Source organism: Lipotes vexillifer, unplaced genomic scaffold (genome assembly GCF_000442215.2).
Source record: "Lipotes vexillifer unplaced genomic scaffold, Lipotes_vexillifer_v1.1 scaffold1304, whole genome shotgun sequence".
Taxonomy (NCBI): domain Eukaryota; kingdom Metazoa; phylum Chordata; class Mammalia; order Artiodactyla; family Lipotidae; genus Lipotes; species Lipotes vexillifer.
The window spans coordinates 151,253-165,535 of NW_006790519.1; the positions used below are offsets into that span (position 1 = coordinate 151,253).

Below are 14,283 nucleotides of genomic sequence, written 5' to 3' on the forward strand. Positions count from 1 at the left end.
AAAAAAAAAAAAAAAAAAAAAAAAAAATTCTGCCAAACTCGACATTAAATCAGCTATGGGAAGATGAAAATGTTTAATATTCTGTAACTTAAATAAACTAATTGTATTTAATCCAGAATTTTATGTAAATACTTTCAGCCCCAGAAACCTTTAATTAGCAGATTTTCATTTGACAGTTCAGAAAACTGAAGCTCATAAAGATGTTAAGTGGTCACCTAAGCGGTGCCTCACATCAGCATCTCGCAGTAATTTAGAAATATTGAATAAATAGCACTTCCCTAAATATTAATAAGGGTGGGTTGATGAAAGTATCTTGACATAAAAGCTATCCTGCAAGATAAATGAACAACCTATTTCCTATGGTGTTTGGAAACATGCAAATCTAGTTAATTCTAGATGCAATTTTAAATGAATAGCAATAAATAACATCTGCAGCTAAAATGCAGTATTTACTGTGTCAGGCTCAGTTCAAAATATTTTTTTGTTACTTCATTTAATCTTTGTATCATGCTTGAGTGGTAAGTATTATTATCTTCCTCCTTTCACACAGGTGGAACTGAGGCACAGAGGGTTAGGTCACCCAGGTCACCAAGTCATCAGGGAAGGCAATCTGCTTCAGAGTCTGCACACTTAACTGCCGTAATACGGTGTGTGTGGCATCAGTGGATGATTTTTATTTCTTTAATCTGCAGATGTCAAAAAGTATATCTGCTCCAAGGGTCAGCCACTGACAAAGGATTGTCACATGATGTCTGTTAAATATTAGAATGGATCACATCACTCTCAGAAAAGAAATCTAAGAACAAGAAGGATACTTGTGAAATGATACAGCTAAGGAAACCTAGGGAAACAACGGCAGACAGACTACCAGTTGACAAACCATTGTAAGTCTCCTTTAAACGATGGTGTCAGTCAGACAGTAAGCCTAAGAGGCAGGAAAGCAACTATCACTGGCCCCTGCAAATAGCAGCTGTGGGCAAAAATACTGATAGACATGCATGGCTCTCTTCAGGCACCTCCATGCTCCCTGCCAACATGAACATGAGTAATGTACGCATGCAAGGCTTCTCCAGGCACGTGTATGTCCCTGTGAGTACTGGGAGGAGATTGGAAGATTATTGCTAGAGATTAAACCTGGATTAATATCTGAAACAATGAACAGATAATTCAGATTATGTATGTATTTTGTGACCAGAATTAAGTAAATATTATCATAGCTATGAAATCAGCGAAAAACTAACTCAGGTGAAGTTCAGTAAATACTTGAATAAACTGCCAAACTGATCAAAGAATGAATCATTCAGCACCATGATGAGTTTTGATTAAATATGTGTAAACCAAGCTCTCATTCTTTAATTTGGTGACCGTTTTTTCTATTTCAGATAATGGTTTATTCATTCTCTAGCCTGTTGCATATTAGCTAGTAAAGAGAGTCACATTACTGAAAAAGTAGAGGGTACTCCAAGCTTCCACAGGAAGGATCAAGACACCAGCATACATCAGCTTTTAGGGAAAAGAATACCTAATAAAAACCTGGTACTTCCTTATTCTCTGGGAAGATGAGGCACATAGCTTCAACCAATTAATACACTTGTGGCATCTAAGAAAAAGTCTATCCCATTTAAGAAAGAATTATCAAGATGGTAAAGAAGAATAAATTCCTAAAATCATATCTAGCATGTGGTTATTTTGAAAACCACTTATTAACATAGGCAGAACACTCTATGACATAAATCACAGCAAGATCCTTTTTGACCCACCTCCTAGAGAAGTGGAAATAAAAACAAAAATAAACAAATGGGACCGAATGAAGCTTCAAAGCTTTTGTACAGCAAAGGAAACCATAAACAAGACCAAAAGACAGCCCTCAGAATGGGAGAAAATATTTGCAAATGAAGCAACTGACAAAGGATTAATCTCCAAAATTTACAAGCAGCTCATGTAGCTCAATATCAAAAAATCAAACGACCCAACCCAAACATGGGCAGAAGACGTAAACAGACATTTCTCCAGAGAAGATATACAGATTGCCAACAAACAAGTGAAAGAATGCTCAACATCATTAATCATCAGAGAAATGCAAATCAAAACTACAATGAGATACCATCTCACAACGGTCAGAATGGCCATCATCAAAAAATCTACAAACAATAAATGCTGGAGAGGGTGTGGAGAAAAGGGAACCCTCTTGCACTGTTGATACAGCCACTATGGAGAACAGTATGGAGGTTCCTTAAAAAACTAAAAATAGAACTACCACATGACCCAGCAGTCCCACTACTGAGTGTATACCCTGAGAAACCCATAATTCAAAAAGAGTCATGTACCACAATGTTCATTGCAGCTATATTTACAATAGCCAGGACATGGAAGCAACCTAAGTGTCCATCAACAGATGAACAGATAAAGAAGATGTGGCACATATATACAATGGAATATTACTCAGCCATAAAAAGAAACGAAATTGAGTTATTTGTAGTGAGGCGAATGGACTTAGAGTCTGTCATACAGAGTGAAGTCAGAAAGAGAAAAAACGAATACCATATGCTAACACATATACATGGAATCTAAAAAAAAAAAAAAAAAATGATAATGAAGAACCTAGGGGCAAGACGGGAATAAAGACGCAGACCTACTAGAAAATAGACTTGAGGATATGGGTAGGGGGAAGGGTAAGCTGGGACAAAGTGATAGAGTGGCATGGACATATATACACTACCAAATGTAAAGTAGCTAGCTAGTGGGAAGCAGCCGCATAGCACAGGGAGATCAGCTCGGTGCTTTGTGACCACCTAGAGGGGTGGGATAGGGAGGGTGGAAGGGAGGGAGACACAAGAGGGAAGAGATATGGGGATATATGTATATGTATATACGCATAACTGATTCACTTTGTTATAAAACAGAAACTAACACATCATTGTAAAGCAATTATACTCCAATAAAGATGTTAAAAAAATATGGCTTCCCTGGTGGTGCAGTGGTTGAGAGTCTGCTTTCATTTTCCATGGTTTAGGTGCCAGGAGAAAAGAAAAAAACAGCTCTCAAAAATAATAGATTGTTTTCCTAAACCTTGACAAGGGCAAGACAGAAGAACTGCTTTCCTTTCCACTTAGCAGCTACGCACTTTACTCCTCCATTTTTTTTTTTCTTTTTTTCTTGCGTTATGCGGGCCTCTCACTGTTGTGGCCTCTCCCATTTGCGGAGCACAGGCTCCGGACGCGCAGGCTCAGCGGCCATGGCTCACGGGCCCAGCCGCTCCGCGGCATGTGGGATCTTCCCGAAACGGGGCACGAACCCGCGTCTCCTGCAACGGCAGGCGGACTCTCAAGCACTGCGCCACCAGGGAAGCCCTGAATCCTTACATTTAAAGGATAGAAAACAGGAAACCAGATGAGGGATTAGCTGTACAGAGCCTGAGACATTATGGTGCAGGAGATGCTCTAGCTAGTTAGGTTAGGCTTTTCCAGGCCTTTTCAGAAATCCTAAAATGGAAACATTTTTTCCTTGCCCTCTCAAAGCTCGCCCATCATTATGCCCATTCCCTTCACAATACCTAGGGAGCTCCTATTGCTTACGTGGGATAATTTCTAGCTTGAATGAAGGGCAGAATCTCGGAGTCTTGACTAGATGGAGGAAGCAGTAAATCTCGAAATCGTTCTGTCAAAAGAAAAATAAACAACAGGCTATGAAAACAGTCATAAAAGAATTTCAAAATAGAATTATTTCCTATTCTTTTAATTTGTTAACTATTTTGACTGCATATCTTGTATTAGAAATTTACCCACCATTGTATGTACTACCAAAATAGGTTTTTATTTCACTTTAATGACTATGCATATTTTTCTAATTAAGATGTCATAACAACTGCATATATAAAAATAGCAAGTATTCATGAGTATAAACTAATACTAAAATCTTATAATTGAAAGGTTAGAGGAAACATATATGACCAATAAATATCCTGAGATGCACAAACTCATTAGTAACCTGGGAAATGAGAATTAAAACCACACACCATGAGACAGCATTCACATTATGTGGCATTCAATTGACAGAAATTAATCTCACAAGACCAAGTGTTAGGACTGTATCAACATAAGTTCTTATATAATTCTGGTGGAAATGCAAGTTGGTGCAATAGCTTTGGAAAACAATTCCGTATTATCTTTTTTTTTTTTTTTTTTTTCTTGCGTTATGCGGGCCTCTCACTGTTGTGGCCTCTCCCATTTGCGGAGCACAGGCTCCGGACGCGCAGGCTCAGCGGCCATGGCTCACGGGCCCAGCCGCTCCGCGGCACGTGGGATCTTCCCGAAACGGGGCACGAACCCGCGTCTCCTGCATCGGCAGGCGGACTCTCAAGCACTGCGCCACCAGGGAAGCCCCCGTATTATCTTTTAAGTTTAACTTTTGCATACCCTATGAGCCAATATTTCCTTCGCTAGGTACATACTCTGCAGAAACTTTCAAATATGTCTCAGGCAGAAGAAATAGAATTTTCATAGCAGCACTTGTCAGAACAACATAAATGTAAACAACTCAACTGCCTAGGAACAGGAGAATGGATAATTTGTGGTATATTCACACAATAGAATATTCATTGAAGTGAAACAATGAATTCAGTTACAAATAAAAACACAGTGAATCATATTAGTATGATGTTGAGTGAAAAAAATACCAGCATATTACATATGGAAGAATATTATTTTTTGTTGAGTTAAAAACTAACTAAGCAATGTGTTATTTGGGTATGTTATATATGAAACAAAGAAAACCAGTGCAAAAAGGGATGATATACACAATTCGGGACAATGGTTACCTTTTAGAAGGAGAGAGGGGATGAAATAGGAGGAAAGCAAAAAGGCAGGTGAAAGAAATTGTTAATAAAGTCATATGTATTCATTATAGCATCATAAATCAGTGAATGAATGAATGAGAGCCAGAAATTGTCCAATGATGACAGTGGGTCATGAACCAAGAATCTGATTAATACAATTCTGTATTCATGAATTCATAACGAAGGAAAGAGGGAGAAAGGGAGGAAAAGAAAGAGGAAGAGAAAGAGACAGGGTGGTAGGAAGTGAGACAGGAAACAGAAAAGAAGGATAAAAAGAAGTGTGGAGAAAGGAAGAATCCTCAGTTCTCCCTCAGAAATAGTTATAACGAAAAGCTATCTGCACTGATAGAGTCATCTATCACTCTAATACTGATCCCACATTTCTAGGATTAGATAGTCACTATCTCTAGAGTCATCCCTAGGGAAGGCTTCCTTGATCCCTCCTCTTTCTTTCTTTCTTCCTGCCAAATCTGGACTAGATGGCCCTGCTGGGTACTCCTAGTACACTCTGTGCTATGCTCTCATGGAATCTATCGTATTACATTTTTACTGTTATATACATTTGTCTACCCACCCCTCCCCCTCCTCCTAGTAGATGGGTATTGTGCCACCAGGATGCAGAACACTATCTGATACATATTAAGGTGTTAGATAAATATTTGTTGAAAGACTATTTCCGATTTCCATTTTTACTGGATACAGAAAACTGTTTGCCTAGGTTAATCTTAATGCCTTTTAGAAGAGCCCCACTGGTCATCATCGATCAACCATAAAAAGCCAGGGGACCTGTACTCTAGCCTGGACAGAGTCACACCATCAGGCTGAGAACAGAGTACAAAGCTGAAACGCTGCACTGCAGTAAATCCATCACTAACAAAAGGTGAGCAATTTCCACAAAATACTGAAAATCTACACTTGATGATGACTCACCCTTTCCAGGCTACTGAATAGCCAGACGTTAAACATTTGTGAGTCCAGTGGTTAACAAGTATGGCTGAGAAACAGGATGTGGACTTTATCCTCATATTTATTAAAATAGATCGAATCAGATGTTTAGCTGACCTCTACTCTGCATTTTGTTTTCACCACTCTGACAGTTCTTAACAATACACTTGGAGAGAAACTAAGAAAATTCAGAGGTGGCTGTACCCTACAGTCCACAAATCCAAGAAAGCATACTTTACTTTTTTCTCCTTTAGGCACACTTACTCTTTAATTTGAGTTCATATTTTTTAAAATTAAATTCTATTATTAACTGATATGCTGCTATTTTTATTTATTTATTTATTTGTGGTACGTGGGCCTCTCACTGCTGTGGCCTCTCCCGTTGCGGAGCACAGGCTCCAGACGCACAGGCTCAGAGGCCATGGCTCATGGGCCCAGCCGTTCCGCGGCACGTGGGATCTTCCTGGAACGGGGCACGAACCCGTGTCCCCTGTATCGGCAGGCGGACTCTCAACCACTGCGCCAACAGGGAAGCCCATATGCTGCTATTTTTCATCAACAAAATTAATGATTATCTCAATGAATGACTAGTAAATTTTTCTGATGACATGACCCATGCTTTTCAGTCTACTTCCCAATTTATGTAGCATTCCATTAAATGAGTGATTTGCAGTGTTTCTCTTTTTCCTTCTTTTGCCCCCCATTTATGCCTTTCCTAAAATGGGTCTTGAAAAATAAAAGCAAAACCCAACAGCAAATACGAACTTTACACATCAAGTAAAGAACTGTTCAATCAAACAGCTATATTAAAGATGATATATCCTTGGGTGCTGAAAATTAATATAAGTTAAAGTTTTACTGAATGTTTCCCAAACTGATTTAAATGCAAAGAAAAATCAGAATTATTAATAAAAATAACCATAATATAATACTGCTACAGATTATCCTTATTTATATAATCATAAAACTCATTTGATTGTAAATCTGGAAGAAAATCTCTAGAGATGACATTATACTGATAGGACTAAAAAAAAAAAAAAAAACCCACCCTCTACACACACAGCAAAAGTAGCATATAAGAGATCATTTATTAAGCTACCCAAAACTATGAAATCTATAATCAGTATTTCTACATCTGGAGCATCCTTTAATCTGAGTATCATAAATGCAAGGAATACCAAGTGAACACGAAGACTCTTGAGTAGCTAGCGCGACTGTCAAAAAAAAAAGTTCACATATACACAAACAGAAAATATACACAGTACCTTAAAACTGTCCTTTTTAAATTTTCCATTTTTATACCATATGTATAAATTCCTAAATGAGAATAATTAACTTTTTCCCGTAAAAGTATAATGATTGCTTATTTTTTCTTTATGAGAATAAAAATAAATGATAAAAATTATCCTTAGAAAAGTCCAAGTAAATGAAAAATTGTTTCAAATGCTTACATTAATCCTTCTTTAGTCTCCTAAATTTCAGCTATTAGCATCCCATTCTTTATCTGATGCTAAGGAAAAGACCAAAATAAATTGATGTTTCCCTTGTTAAATAGCAAAAATTTTTAAATAATTCTCCTTTTCTTAGAGTAAAATGTCACACCAGCTGATCTGCTTTCTCAGTAGGCCCAAAGTCTGTTTCTTAAGAAAATGGCAGTTATCCAAAAACTAGAGCTCAGTCCTTTCACAGGCCTTCTTAGAACAATTTCATTAAAGCCACTGAAAAGAACCAGAGGATTTTCTGCAAAGTGATATTTTGATGAGCTGACTAATGATGTGATAATGTCTGACCATAATCTTCTACCAGTAGGGGATATATCTTAATTAACACAAGCTTTTGTAACCTTTCACCCACTGTTTCTTTCTCTCATTCAATCAACAAAAGGATTCCCAGGCATCAAGACCTGGACAACATGCTGCACACAATTACATTAATTTGGGTTCCCTGGACAACCAGTTGTGAGACAATATACTTATTTATTTGAAAACAAAGATGAGGAAACCAAAATACTCTTTCCAATTTTAACAAACTGTTTTGTACATTTACTGTGACTCAAATTCTTTATTTTCCCTTTAGTGGAAAATAGGCAATCTGCAATCCTCCCCAACATGCAGAATGTAACAAAAGCAATAAACATTTGCATAACAACAAAAAACAGCATGCATATATATTCTTGGAATGAGAAAAAATAAAGTCTTCTCTCTACCACTATAATAATAAGGAAGAAAAAAAGCAAAAAGCACAGTCAGCCGGTAGCCTCCAGCTGTCAGTTACATCAGAGTCTGCCTTAGGTGCAGGGGAATTGCCTTTCCCAGAACAGCTCAAATCCAGTGACTGAACAAGGCAGGGGTAGTTTAGCTGTACACAGGCAACTCTGATGGGCAAAATTTGCTCCAAAGCTTCCTGCCACTCTGGCTGAGGCTTCATAGAGACTACATGGTGGTTCACGTTCTTCCTGTACCCAGTTTCACTGCCTACCTCTTCCCTTTACAGGTGTTGATCTCTAATAAGCATTTTACATTCACAAATTACTTCTCAGAATCACTTTCTGGTGAACCCAACCTGCAACAGGTGGGCTTGACAGACCTCCACTTTGTACTTAGAGCTTCTGCAGTGTTCTTGGCTACTACTGGGTGAGATGCATGAATGTGTATTTAAGTCAGAATAAGTCATTTCCTTTCCAGCTCTTTCCAGAGGTAACATAACTAACACCTTCACTGCAACACAGATGCTCATTGTTAAGAAGAATTGCTCTCAGAAATGCCCTCAGACACACATACCTTGGGACAAGTAATACCATCTAATCTGGGCTGATGATGGGAAAAATAAACAAGTGGCCTTTCAGGGCACATAGTATACTAGCCAGTTGCACCATGCCCCATGCTGAGGTCCATAAGATACACACAGCCATCAAGCCTTCAGGTGACAATGTCAGTGGAAACGTAGAAAATTATAATTTAGGTTGGTATGAAAAATGTATAGGAAATAGAGGTTAAACAGTCTAATGGATAGAGTAGCCTGAACACTCTTACTATAGTGGTTTTGTCCCTTATCATGAAATGTAGTAACTTATTTCAACAGTAATAAGCTAAGAAAAGATAATGATTAATTTAGAAGTAAATATTGGGACTTCCCTGGTGGTCCAGTGGGTAAGACTCCACGCTCCCAATGCAGAGGGCCCACGTTCGATCCCTGGTCAGGGAACTAGATCCTGCATGCATGTCGCAACTAAGAGTTTGCATGCTGCGACTAAGTCTGCATGTCACAACTAAGAAGTCTGCATGCTGCAACTAAGACCCGGCACAGCCAAAATAAGTAAATAAAATAATTTATAAATAAATAAACATTTAAAAAAATAAAAGTAAATATTAAATTTATTTGCCTTTTTCAAGAAAGTTGGTGATGAACATGCAACTTGAACAAAATGTTTGTATTTTGCCATCCACCCTGGAAGCCATAACAATTTCACTGAACACATGAAAACACTCAAATCTGTTGATAATGAATCAGCATCTACTTCAAAAGTTATTCATTATTTTATGAAAAGACTGGTCCAATGATGATAATTTAACACATAAATATGTAGAAGGTGCAGTAGGTGATCAATGTCATGAAAAAAAACTAACTTGACAATAACTGGGATCCAGGTGGCTTGGTCTTTGTGCATACTGCCAAACTATTCATCAAAAGATAATAAAGCTATTCTAATTTTATAGAATTGCTCAAAAACTGACCATTAATACATGGGAAGGTGAGTTGGAGTGAGAAGAGATTATATTCGAAGTGTCCACAAACATCTGAAACTCTCTTACCCTCCTTCCACTGATTGTCTATCTCAACATTCTCTACTGCAAGGCAGAGTTTATCCCCCAAGGGTCTCTAGCTTGTATTTTCATGTTAGGAAGAACAGGTACTTGTTTCATTTTTCTTTTTCTCTCCTAACTTTCCTTTCTACACTCCACTTCCTGTTCTTTCTTCTGGCTCTTTTTTTAAAAAATGAAACTTAATCCCTTCCAATGAAAATTCTTCTCTCTCACTTCTCTAGTCATTTTCTACCCACTCCATTTACTGTATCACAAAAACCCAATAATATCAATAGTTCCCAAAGACATCCTTTTCTTTGGAAAGGAAATTATACAGAAGAAAATAAGCTGGTCAAGTCCATGTTCTGGTTAGTGAGGTAGGGACTAGAGGCGAGCTCTTCAAACACATACACTTTGACAACTTTTACACAAATACAAAAGAATGGGGTCTACCTATTGGAGTTAAAGAAGAAACAATGGCATGAGTGAAGAGGTAAATTTAAGACTAACAATAAGACATGAGAAATGTTCCTTTTTACCTAGAAGCACAAAACACCAAGAGTAAATTATGAAAAAGAAAATAGAAAAAAGGAGAAAAAAAGGAGATTATATTGATAAGGGGATTCTGACAGTGGCTAAGTGTATTTATTCAGTTCATGCATTCTGGAAGTAAGGTGGATTCAAAGACCCGCTGGGCCTATGGTGATACAGACTAAAGCCAAAACTCTTAACTGCCTATAAGAAGTTACTGGTCTACTGTAGTAAGGTTTTGGTTCCTAAGAAAATGGTGTCACCTTAGAGTCAATGTTTAGTTCCCCCAAAGTTGAATATTTCTTTCACCCATGCACAGCCACCCTGCCAAATAGCTCCAAGCACCCTGCCAAATGGCTACAGGGTAAGAGGATCATTTAATAGTTTAATTTTTGACATGTAGAAGGGTTTTTTCTCAAAGGGACTTGACCATCCCTTTATTAAAGGTGTTCACAATCTATGAATTGACTCAGATCTGGGAATTGGATGAAGGGCTGTGACTCTCTACTGAGATGATTCAGGTTATGCCTCTGTTTGCCAATCTTTGAGTTTTCTTTTCATTTGTACAAATCAAGTAAGACTTTACTAGGCTGTCCATCTACTTGAGTCCTAAGGACACCATGGTCAGTCAACACCAAAGATCTCAACAGGTCAATCCATTCTGATCACTGCTCTGGACATGCTGCCCATAATGGTAACCACACCCAGCTTGACTTTATCAGTTAAGTGCTGCCTTGTAACCCCTGCCTCTTAGGGACCTCATCATCTCCACTGAGTTCAAGCAGCCCAATGACAGCCTCTCTCGTTTGTCATTCTCAGCCTGCAAACTGTCACCATAGAGCTTTTCAAGGGTTCTAGAATGCCTATCACCAATGTACTTCTCAAAGCTGTAGTAAAAGAATCGTTCATGGGCATTTAGTTAAGGGGTTGATAGCCATCATATATAATAAGTTCTCTTCAACTTTCCAATCTGTCTAAGGTATTGGATAACTTCATCTACAATATATCTAAGAAGTCTATAAGCACATATATCAAAGAGTTAAGAATAAATATGGTTAAGGATTTGAGATGGAAGTTTAAAAGGCATTAATTTTTTTTTTTTTTTTTGCGGTACGTGGGCCTCTCACTGTTGTGGCCTCTCCCGTTGCGGAGCACAGGCTCTGGATGCGCAGGCTCAGCGGCCACGGCTCACGGGCCCAGCCGCTCCGCGGCATCTGGGACCCTCCCAGACCGGGGCATGAACCCGAGTCCCCTGCATCGACAGGCAGACTCTCAACCACTGCGCCACCAGGGAAGCCCTAAAAGGCATTAATTTTTATTTTATCTGTATCTTGTTTGTATTTTAAAGAGAACTTATATAAGAGTAATCATTTTTAAAAAGATAGATGTGTATACTATCACATACACACACACGCCTTCAAGGGTACTTGTCATTTATACTCCCTACAGTACAGCTTTTATAACACTATCCACTCCTCTACCTCCTGAGGAAGACATAACACTGATGCAGAAACAGCATGCATGCATGCACACACACATACACACATGCTGCTTAAAAAAGAAGGTACAAATTAATATTTCCCATAATATTTAGGAAGTACTCTACTTAAATATACAAACACAATTTGCATATTTGAAAAAAATTTTTTCAGCAAACATTTATGATGATGTACTAAAAATAAGGCACCAAGTTAGGTCCTCAATAAACTAAAAGTCTAGTAAGGAAGGCATATGTGTTATCAAAAGAGATGTACACTGCAAATAAATAAGTGATAAACGCGTACTCTAAAAGTCCAGAAGAATAGAGCCACCAACTTTGCCTGGATACATCGGTAATAAAAAGCAAAAGAGGCAGAGAGGTTTTATAAAAAAGTGAAATAAACCAAAAGGAAGTCCTTCTTATCCATGACGTTAGATGAAATGAATAATTTTGCTAGCGTTTTTGCTGTCTTCTATATAATCAGTTAAAGCATCCTTTACTCATTTATTCACTCACTCAACAAACTTCCATTAAGTACCTATTATTTGTCACACACTATGAACAAAACAAATTGTAATTCTCAAGGGCAGCCCTGTTTATCACAAGGAAATGCCAGGACAACAAAAGAACTGCAATGCAATTACAGCCATGATGGGGCTCAGGGCAGGCTGCCCCAGAATGTGCCACTTTGGCATGTGGATTATTCCAAGCTAAAGACAATAAAGGCCCAAGAGATGCAAGAAGAGCTTCTTACCTCCCCCTTAACTACCTAAAAGAATTTAGATAACGGGCCTTACCAGGAAGAGAAGTATTACCAGCCATAACTTTTTACATCAGAAAGACTTATCTGCATGGCGTGGGAAACATTTATTTACCAAACATTTGCTCTTCCCATCTTCCTGTGGACTGTCTTCCTCCCCTTTGAAGACCCCTACCTGCTTCTCCTTAGCTCAGCATGGCATATAAGCCTCAACTGCCTAACTGGCAAGAAGCCTCATCTCTTTGGGGTTCCCATACATACAAAATTAAAATTTTTTTTCTTGTTAATCTGGCTAAGGTCAATTTAATTATTAGGCCAGCCAAAGAATCTAGAAGGAAAGAAGGAAAAAGTTTTCCTCCCCCTATCTACTTGAAAAAGAATTTAGAATGCAATTACAACATTACTTAAAGAGGGAAAGAAAATCTGTTCTCCTAGGGATTCAAAAAAATTAATGGTTTGTCAAAATTTGGTGTTTTATTTTCCTTAGGAAAAGAAAGATGCACACTAATCTTAGAAGAAACAAATTACTTCAAAAAATGAGAATTAAAGGGCAAACTTACAGAGAAGTACATCCAAACCAACCAGAAAGATACGGAATATAAATCTTCCTTTTCTGAAAAGTTCAAATCAAGTAAATGTTCTTTATTACCATGGTAACTCAGTATTGAATAACAATAGTTGCTATTTAAAATACTGCTTTCAAAACAACATCAAAGGCATTCAAATTAATACTGTTTTAGATAAATCAGAAAATCTAGCTGCAGAGCAAGAATATTTTCCTATTAAAGATATAGACAAATCTTCTGTTGATAAAATTCAAATGGAAATGGACTGCGATTTTAGAAGAAAAAAACAATCATCTGCATGCTCTGGTTATATAAAACTACCTTCTCCACAAATATTAAGGCCAATATCAAAGGAATACAAAAAAAACAGAATCTTATACTTGTTTTATCCAAGGGGGGAAAAAACAAGTCCATACTTGTAACTCAGAAGATAAGAACATAGAGCACAATATATACAACCAGAGCTAATAAATGAATACGAACACTAATAGGTGCTAGAAAGAAAACAAACATAAAAATCCCATATTTGGCATTTATCCTCCACAATATTCCCTGTGAGATTTTCTCAACTATCCCTCAATTAATCTGTTATCATTCCTACCCTATGTGGAATTAAATTATCCACATTTTAGGATATATTTCTCTGAAAAGAATTATACAGCCTTACATCAGCAATGAGCTGGTAAATGAGAAAATTATATCAATGCAACAGGTTGTAGGTGAGGAAACTAAAAACCACACTGCCTGACTGACTGGCCCAGGGCCATATGGCTAGCAAGAGGCAAAGAGATTTAAAAAGAAAACAAAAACAGAAGCAAAAACAAACCCCCAAAACTCACAGTCAAGTGTTCTTTCCACTGCATTATATTGCCTCATTCTTGGGAGAGAAAATACTGTACTCCCTTTCCTGGCCTCCCCCCTCTCTTATTTTCTTCTTGCCTAAGGATTACATAGTAAGAGAAAAACACAGCAAGGTCATATACAATCTGTGTGCCTCCACACCTGGTACTTTTAACAGTGTAAGGTCTGAAGGTAGGCCATGCAGTATTACACAAAGAAAAACTATTTAATGGATGCTTTTATTTTCAGAGCAAGCCCAGTGATAAAAGTCTATTCCTTTAATATTCATTATTCTAGTTCCTACTTGTTAAACATACTATTTAAAAAAAAATCAAAAAAATCAGCTTTTGAAAGAACTGCAAACAGACTTGTTAGCCTCTAAATACATCAATGAATCAATGTCTGTAACTGGCTTTCTTATAAAATATGAGTTCTACTGCCACTGAAGCTAAATACAAAAATTGACAGGGTGAAAAAAAAAGAACAGAGGTTTAAGGAAGGTGAAAGCAAGTAACAGAGGCATT

The 14,283-nt window shown here is 37.6% G+C and overlaps 1 protein-coding gene across 2 annotated transcripts in view; it reads right to left on the minus strand.

Annotated features, from left to right (window-relative positions):
* NOX4 (NADPH oxidase 4) overlaps positions 1–14,283 on the minus strand; it is a 145,376-nt gene that overhangs the window by 34,844 nt on the left and 96,249 nt on the right. For both annotated transcript variants that reach the window (XM_007463780.1, XM_007463779.1), the window contains exon 13: positions 3,576–3,657. In XM_007463780.1, the coding sequence (XP_007463842.1) occupies positions 3,576–3,657 (82 nt within the window). The remainder of the gene's footprint in view (positions 1–3,575; positions 3,658–14,283) is intronic.